Source organism: Monopterus albus, unplaced genomic scaffold, assembly GCF_001952655.1.
Source record: "Monopterus albus unplaced genomic scaffold, M_albus_1.0 scaffold93.1, whole genome shotgun sequence".
NCBI classification, from domain to species: Eukaryota; Metazoa; Chordata; class Actinopteri; order Synbranchiformes; family Synbranchidae; genus Monopterus; species Monopterus albus.
Window position 1 is genome coordinate 233,297 of NW_018127973.1, and position 9,164 is coordinate 242,460.

At 42.7% G+C, this 9,164-nt stretch overlaps 1 protein-coding gene across 3 annotated transcripts in view; it reads left to right on the forward strand.

Annotated features, from left to right (window-relative positions):
- Positions 1-8,793, forward strand: part of znf576.1 (zinc finger protein 576, tandem duplicate 1) — a 10,304-nt gene extending 1,511 nt beyond the window's left edge. Inside the window, exons 3-10 of one of the 3 annotated variants that reach the window (XM_020608477.1) lie at positions 254-766; positions 1,392-5,032; positions 5,119-5,389; positions 6,059-6,241; positions 6,329-6,418; positions 6,498-6,705; positions 6,970-7,177; positions 7,274-8,793. In XM_020608477.1, coding sequence (XP_020464133.1) covers positions 254-766; positions 1,392-5,032; positions 5,119-5,389; positions 6,059-6,241; positions 6,329-6,418; positions 6,498-6,705; positions 6,970-7,177; positions 7,274-8,560 — 6,401 coding nt within the window. In that variant the 3' untranslated portion in view covers positions 8,561-8,793. The remainder of the gene's footprint in view (positions 1-253; positions 767-1,391; positions 5,033-5,118; positions 5,390-6,058; positions 6,242-6,328; positions 6,419-6,497; positions 6,706-6,969; positions 7,178-7,273) is intronic. The other 2 variants (XM_020608478.1, XM_020608479.1) reach the window with 2 other exon arrangements.
- The last annotated feature ends 371 nt before the right edge of the window (positions 8,794-9,164 follow it).

Sequence of the window (9,164 nt, forward strand, 5' to 3'; positions counted from 1 at the left end):
AATCTTCCTGTTTTTATTTCACTTTAAGCCCCCCCCCCCCCCCGACAGATATTTATTAGCTGTGTGTTTACTATATGAAGGAGACTGTTTCTTAAAATGCTTTATTTGCCCCCCAGGCCAGTTTTGACCTGTAGTTTGTGAATGCAATTGCCTCAGTGCCACATTTTTCTTTTGCAAATCTTTATACTTTTAATGTCTCTGTTTTAAGAATATGTATGTAAACGTTCTGCCCTCCTGCCCTGTTTCCGTCTAGCATCTCAACTCTCCCTGCAGTGCATCGAGTGCCACATAATCTTCAGTGATCCCAAGAGCAAAGAGCGTCATCTGAAGTTGAGCCATCCAGCAGAATATGAACAATGCATACTGAGGAATGCCCTTTTTGCATGTTATGTTTGCGACCGCCACTTCACAAACTCCACTGAGCTCATGGCCCACCAGAAAGCCCACGTAGAGAAGAAACCCTTCAAGTGTCCAATCTGTGGTCAGGCCTTCAACAAGTCATCAGAGCTCACGCTTCATAAAAAAATTCATTTTGGCCAGGATGGATATGCCTGCACTGACTGTGGCAAACCCTGTAAAACACTGACATTGCTCAAGTACCACCGCCGCACACACACTGGAGAGAGGCCGTATGTTTGCAAGGAGTGTGGAAAGAGGTTCACGATGCCTAAAGCTCTGCAGAAACATATTGTGTCACACTTGCCAGAGGGAACTGAAGGAGATGAGGGAGACACCACTGCCAAAGCACAACCAAAGAAAAATGATGGTAAGAAATAAACTCCATATTACAGATATCACATGAAAATACACATTAAAGTGATAACATACTTTTAGCTATGCTAACAACAAGACACTAGGGAATGCAGTGTTAGTAAGTCTGTAATTTGGTCCATTGCTTTGGTTCAGACTGAAATATCACAGCAAGTATATGGATTTCCATCAAGTTTGTACAGACATTTGTGTTTCGCAAAGGATGAATACTAATGACTGAAGAGCACTGGAGCTTTCCTCTTTGCATTTGTGGTTTGGAGAGAAATGTTTTGACAACTATTGAATGGATTGACATAAAATGTTCTTTTGCCATGGTCCTGTCAGGATGAATCAGAATTATATTGATGAACCCATAACTTATTGTGTAGTAGCATTATCTGGTCAAAATATACATTTGTTCAGTACTTGATTTATGACTCAGTACTTGCAAAAAAAAGACATTCCAATCAACCTCAGCTTAACTGTGATCTGGCAGACATGTGCTCAACTAAGATGGTGATTCAGCTACAAAAGTAATAAATTATATAAAGCAAACACTGTTTGTAAGGTTGCAGAAAATATATTGTGCTTTTCAAGGTATACCACAACGCATCACAGCTTTTTGTCTTTATTACCTTTAGGTCCTTCTACAGTTAAGTATTGTTGCTCTGTATGCAAGGCCACCTTCAAGAGTACAAAGACACGGCTACGTCACATGAAAACTAAGCACAATGTGTTGCCTGCTGCAACCAGTAATCCCCTCCCAACTGGACAGCAAGTGAAAGAAAGTACACCCATCATAACTCCAATATCGATTTGCCAACCAGCACTATTGCAGGTGGAGCCCAATGGACCTCTGCAAAAAGTTGATGCCAATATTGACACCGAACAGATTCGTAAACTTATTGAATCTTTAGGAAATGTGCAGAAAGTGAACCAAGTTGTCATACTGGGGCAGGTGCCACCTAATGCCCCACCACTGGAAGTGCAGCAGATATCACAACTGGCAGAACCAGAGAGTTTAAATCTAAATCCTCCGCAGATAGATTTTATTGGAATGAAACAGTCAGAATCTAAGATAGTTGAACTGAGCTCTTCAAACAATCCATGTGATTCAATGGAGCAAACAATTATACTTGAACCCATTACGCCAGATGGACAGTTGGAAAACCCCTCTTTCTCAGAACTAGGTTCCCACATAGCCACAGGTAAAAATACAGAGCTAACACTTGTTCAGAGTGAACAGACAGACAGACCTGAAGGGGAAGTGATGCATCAGATCCTTCACCAGCATGAAATTGGTGTAGTTCAGTCTGACCCTGTAGAGCAAATGGTTTGTCAGAATGAGGTAGCTGACCTCAAACAAAACCTTGCACAAACAGTCATATTAGAATTGACCCCTGCCTTGATACCAACTGTGGAGCTGGAACAATCTCAAAATGTGCCACAAAATGAAATCCTGCCTTCCTCTCTGGTACCAACCACTGAACTGGAGAAGACTCCTGATCAGACCATAATAGATGAGCAGGAGACCAGGCTGTCTGTCCCACCACTTATGCCTACAGTTGAGTTGGAGCTGACACCTTTACAATCAGAGCAACAGGAACTTCCCTCTTGCCCTTTTGTTCCACCAGACACACTTGCACAAACTCCAGGTGATTCTGAAACTAGTGCCAAAGAAGAAGTTGCACAGATGCAAACGGTAAGTTTAGATCAGGTCCGTTCTGTGCTGGATGCAGCTGCTCCACAAGAGACGCAGGAAAGGGCTGAACAAAAACTATCTGAGAAATTGCTGGTAGATGGCAAGGAAGGTCAGGAGCAGGTGGAGCACCTGTCTGAAGTAAACGATACAGCTGCTAAAGACAAGGCTCCATCACAACTAAAGGTCAAGCAGGTGCCACAGATCTCAGAGGTACCTGTAAATGTAATGTCAGCTCAAGAACTGGTGAAAGTGCGGAAAAGAAAGCCAGCTAGGGCATTTATCTTTCAAGGATATATGCAAGAACTTGTCAGCGCCATACACATGGATGATTTACAAATAGGTGCCAAACCTGCCAAACGCCAAAGAACAAAGAAGTCTCGTCTTGTTGTTAAATTTGGTCCACAAAGCAAAGAGAAGAAAAACAAACAGAAAAAAACATCACAGCAGCATCAGCCAACACTAGAAGGACATATGACAACAACTCTCTCAGACAAAAAAGTAGCATCACAGAACAAGGGAAGAAAAGGGAAAAAGGACAAGAAAGCAGAGCATTTGGTATCTATAGCAGAAATAAAATCACACTCATTAACACAGGACCCACAGAGGCAACAAATTAAGGAGGATACAAGAAAAAATAAAATGAAAAAGCAAAAAGAAGAATCAAGGAAAGATGTCATACACATGAGTGAACACAAAACTGCAGCTTCAACTATGTTTAAAAAGAAAAAACAAGCAAGAATAATGCAAAAAGAGCAGCCCAAGACTCCAAAGGATGGGAAGAGAAAGAAAAACCTGGCAAATAAAGAAAAAGTCAATAAAAAAACAAGTGCCCCTTCAGCAGACATACCTGGCCCACACATAATTCAAGAGTCTTTACTTCTATTGAAAGGTCATAAACAGCCCCAGCTCAAAGTTTACAAGTTAGACCCTTCAAAGGCATCAGGCCAAACACAGGAGGCATCACCTCATGAGTCCCAACAGAGTAAAGGCGACATACATCCAACAAGTGAGTCTACAAGTAATCTCACAGCAGAAAGTAAGAAAAAAGGAGGAAGACCCAAGAAAAACCAGAAAGCTCTTTCATTGCTGTCCTCACTACAGGTTTCCCGTCAACCACTTGAGACACTGCCCACTAAGCCAAAGACTTCCAGGAAACGTAAAGCCCCGTCCAAAGTGGAGACTGAAGGCGTGATAACTTCTTCTCATTCTAAACGTGCCTTAGAGTGTAAGGACTGTGGGGAAAGATTTAGTGAAGTCTCGTCCCTTCAGAAGCACAAGGCAATGGTGCATATTGTAGAGAGTCCCGGTCTCACTTACACCAATGGGAACATTTTTGAAGGGGTCTCCAGATTGGATCTTTACCAGCTTCCACAACAGAATGACAAGACTGTTGGGGTGATGAATGCTGCTACAGACTGGGATACTGAACTTGAGATGGGAGAGATGGCATTGGAAGACAGGGAGCGAACTGTCTCCTTTCCAGCTTTGATTCCGTCCCCGTCTTTATCCCTTCTCCCTCCAGATGTTGAAATGAGTACCTATGAAGGTAAGGGTGGAAACAGAACTGTAGAAGATGACCAGTCTCATACCTCTCCAGAACTTCACTCAGCATCTCATCAAATTAAAAATAGTGAGACCCTTCCAAATTTCACATCTGAATCTGCTCCAAGTATCTCTACTCAGACAAAGAGTTTGGAGACAGGAGAGCATTTAGCATCAGATGAAGCCAAACAAGAAGAGGGTGCAGAATCTCAAGTCCAGGGTACCATGGATGAAGACATTAAGGAGGATTTACTTCTTGAGGTAGATTTAATTACTGTTGGGGAGCAGAATGAAAGAGGGGATCCAACTTCTCCTCAAGAAAGTACTTCACAAAATAAATTAAAGGAAACCTGTAATTCTGAGGATCGACGTATTGAAACACCTGTAGCACCTGAGCAAGCCCCTGAGACAATTAAAAAAAGTCTAACTTCGCAGACTGTGTCATGCTCCACGCATCAAGTAGAGATCAAGGAGGAAAAAGAAGAGGAAGAAATTATAATTGGGATGAAAAAAGATGGAGGCAAAGGAGCTGTAACAAGGAGTGCTACAAGGGGTAGGAAACGAGGAACAGGGCGTCTAAAAAGGGGTATGATATGGAAGAGAAGTTCAGGTGGAGATACTGTCAGGGGAATAGAATTGGAGAAAGAACAGGATGAATGTCAGTTAGTTTATGAAAAACATCCAGTTACCTGTGATTCGGAAATTCATGATGAAGATGAGACTGGCACAAAGATTTTGCAACCAGGGACCGGTCCTGAATTTGAGGCCAACAAAGCTACAGCTGCTGCCACATGTTTGCCTTTTATCTCCTCTACATTAGAGGAATCTCCCGAAGAGCAAGTTGTGTTTGAGCTGGAGTCTGTTACTACTAGTGTTGAGGAGGTAATGAATGAAAGAGGACTGCAGGGAGGAGAGGACCCCGACAGGGAGACTGACGAGTCTCCAGGCATCATATTGGAGAAGTTCCTCACCTCTAGACAAAGAGTGACTGCTGACATAGAGCCTTGCCAAATGACAACAAGGAACAATCAAAGACAGGTGAGATGCTAAATGTACCAACTGATAGCACACATTTGTAATGAACAATGAATACAGCAATCTCACAAAATGTGTTTTCCTTCTAGAGTTTGGACAACATGGCTGAGAATGAAGGACAGGTCCCTTGGAGCCAGGTAATCAAGGCTGAAGAGAACATCTTGGTTCCATCGCTGGTTGCACCCACCTGTCAAAGAAGACAGAGTGCAAGTGTGCAGCCACAGCACCATCATGATATAAGGACTGTTCTGGTGAAGGAGGAGAGTAGTATCATGCTGAGTGATGCTCAGGCTTCACAGGGCAGCAGACACATCAGATGGAATGCAGAGCCAGTCAACAATGAAGCCACCACCACTCCATGTAAGTGCACACTGTAGCAATATGTAAACATTTTGGGAAACATGATTATTTCCTTGCTTTTTTGCTGAGTTAGATGAGAAGATCAGTACCAGTTTCTGTTCATGTGGGCAAGAGCTGTAACCAGGAGGCAATTATCTTATCTTAGCATAATGACAAGAAGCAGAAAACAGCCACCTGGTATTTCCCGAAACGTAAAAAATACACAAATGTAGAAGTAGTTATTTGTAGTCTTAAGGTGAATTATGTGCCGTAGATTTTCAAACAACTGGTGCCAGTAAAGTCCTACAGTCCTGTTGTCACAGTGAGTTTGCCAGGCAGCCTGAGGACACACTGCAAGTACCAAGCTGAGTAGATTAACTGTTGCTTGTCAAGAAATAGTTACACAACAAGACTACAAAAGTTAAAACTACAAGTTTTTGTTTTGTCCTCACATTATTGTTTTTGTATAGTCTAAACATAAGATACAACATGTTCATTGGTGTGTTTTTTGTTTTTTTGTTTGTTTGTTTTTACTTTAGAGAGTGATAGGCTACCTGTTGTATCCCTCCCCTTTTCTTTAACCTAAGATAAACTAATTACCTCCTGGCTCCTGTGGTGGTAGGTTCACTGTGTGCAGCCTTTTCAGGGGTTTATCTTAACTGATGAATCATGTTTTTGGACTGTTTTCAGTAATGGAGAGTGGGGACACATCAAGGGACTGCTTGACCCCTGGGTTCAACACCAATCACTGTATCTTCTACCCAGTGAAGGAGGAGGAGAGGGAAGTTCTACTAGGACCTGCTCAGACTAACAGAGGGATTTTAACCCCAGAAGCCCATCAGACAGAACACCAGACAGCTGCTAGTACTTTACGTGAGTCTTTGTTTTTTTAGCTGTATTCCCAGTGTAGTAAAGAGTATTGGAAGACCTCCATTTTAATGTTGAATATGTTAATAACAGAAGTGAGCCATGCTGCACAAGACTACCAGGAAATGGGAGTGAGAGGACCTTTGTCAGAACCAGGGGTCAGTGAATTTCCTGATGATCAAGGTTTGTTTACTCTTTTTCCAATGACCAATGGACTGCTTTATTAAAACCCTCTAGCTTATTCATTAGAATTGATGAACAGGTGAAATAATAGATGTTTCAGCTGAGGCAGATGCTGAGTGGATGCATCCACCAGACCTCCGGGACTTTCTCCTCCAAAGTTCTGATGAAGAGGACATGAATGGTTTTGAACTGCCTGATCTTCATCGTGACTCAGAAGCAGAAGTAATGGCCTATTTCTACAAGAACCAAACCAGTGGTGCACAACAGGGAGATCAGACATTAAAAAAGTACAGTAAAACTTCATCACGTCTTCACACAACATTGCTAAAAGATGTAAACATACATCTAAACATATTGATACAATTTTATTAAAATGCAAAATTACTGTCATATTGTGCAGAAATTATATTTTAGTGGACAAATAAGACTGAGTCTAGGGCTTTGGAGATTACGTAAAAAAACAAAAGTACTCAAGTAATCATTGCAAACAATTTGCTTTGCTCCCGTGTTGCTTACTGATTTCTCATGATGTTTTTTTTCCCCTCCCTTAGTTTGCCAGCTTCAGTGAGCCAGCCCCAAGCATCAAGAGATGAAAACGGGACCAAAGAGCCCATTGACTACTTTTCTACATATTTTGGTTGGGATACTTGGGTAGAAATTGCCAGCTGCACAAAAAAACTGTCCAACATGCCTAACACCCTCACAGCCAGAGAGGTTGCACAGTTTGTTGGGATCCACATTGCAATGGGAACCTTGAAGGTTTGTCTTCCTGTCTGTCTGATTTAAATTTTTTTTTTCTTAATTAAATACATGCAAGCCCCCTAAAAGTTTATCTGGTCTTTTGCTATTTTTCAGTTTCCTAGTCCGAGCCTCTACTGGGAAAACTTCACTAAGGTGCCCTTGATTGCTGAAACCATGCCACTGTCCCGTTTCCTCGAGCTGTCTCGCGTGTTGAAGCTAGCTTCTCCTGCAAAGGATCCAGTCAACAGTAATGTTATGGAAGGGAGGCATGCTAATGAGTTTCAAAATGTACAGCAAAATAAAACTCTGCTCAGCAGGCAAGGTGTCATTTCGCATAGTGATGGGGAGAAGCAAGGGGACAAGCCAAATGACATGAACAGAACAAAAACACAGACTGATCCCTTGTGGAAGGTTCAGCCATTATTATGTCGATTTAAAGCAGGGTGCCAGTCACTGAGGAGAAAGGGTGATTATGCAGTTGACCAGTATCCACTTCCTTTGATTGGGAAGATGCACAATAACAAGCTGTCTCTCCACTCCACTACATTAATTGGATATGGCGGTTTGCTCTTACATGTGGATCTTAAATTGGATCGTTCAGGCAAAGAAGAAGCTGTAGAAAAAATGGTCCCTAAAGGTAGTATGGTGTTTCTTTGCAAACAGGAACTCTCCACTCCTGCAATGCTAGAACGTCTACTAGTTGCTGGAGTTCATGGTGCAGGCAGGGTAGGAGGAGCACGAGGACAGATCGGGGATGAATTTGTGAGCTCAGATGGGAAGCTGATGTTACGCAGATCACACTGTGGCTTCATACTTTCTACTGCGGGAAATGGACAGAGGAACATGGCTTCTCTCACTGACAACTTTGAAAAAGCCCAAATGTCGGCTCGTCTCAACAGAGATTTAAAAAATCTCTACCCTATCCCTCTCATTGCCTCGGCCCCAAGCTGCTGGCCTCAAGCAGTGCTGTGGTACTTAACAGATCTGGCTTTGGTCAACTCCTGGCTCCTGTACCGACAGGATCACATGACAGCTTCTGCACTTTTAACTCTTATGGCCTTCAGATTGGAGGTGTCCAAGGCTTTGATCCTCTCCAGCAGCTCAGACACCCAGGACTCATTTCCCCCTCAACCTCCCACAGAGAAGGCCCATACACCAAATGAAATGCCCAGTCCCAGACTAGTGGAAGACTGCCCTCTTCCAGATGCAGCCACACGGTATGACGGTTCAGGTCACTGGCCAGAGCAGCTTGGAGAGGGAGAAGGAGGCCGGTGTCGTTTTGGGGACTGTCAGAGAACATCTCGAGTTCTATGCCTTAAGTGCTGTGTCTTTCTTTGTATCTCACGGAACAACAACTGCTTTTTGAATTTCCATAATCAAGGGAGTTTGGGAAAACAGTAGTCTTTTAGCCTTTTAGCTTTTAGCTTGAACATCTTACTGTCTTATCTCGATTGTATTTGTGCTTTTGGTGTATGAAAACAATGCTAGTCATAAAAGAGGTATTATCTCCCCAGTTCTTACAACTTTTTCATGATGCATTTCAGTGGCAATGTCATTCCTTTGATAGGATAAGGATAATGATAATCACCTTTATTGGCCAAGTATGTTACACACAAGGAATTTGTTTCCGGTGCAGAACCGATGGCAGCCATCTGCGGCGCCAACTCAACCGATGGCTCTAACCATCAGGGGCAACAGCGGGGTTCAGTGTCTTGCCCAAGGACACTTCGACAGGTGGATTGCCAGCACTGAGATTTGAACCTTCAACCTTCTGGTTGGGTGATGACTGCGCTACCCACCGCTCCACTGTCATGTCCTCGCTTCTCTTTTCCTCTTATAGGACTATCATGCTACGGTTTAAAAAACAAGTGCTTTGTTAGCTTATGTCATTGAGCAAGTGTAAAATTTAATTTGCCTTCAGAAGGAAATATAAAAAAACATTCCATAACCTTACACATTGTAGTGCAAAAGACATTACTATTACCATGGTGGTTTTTTTTTTTAC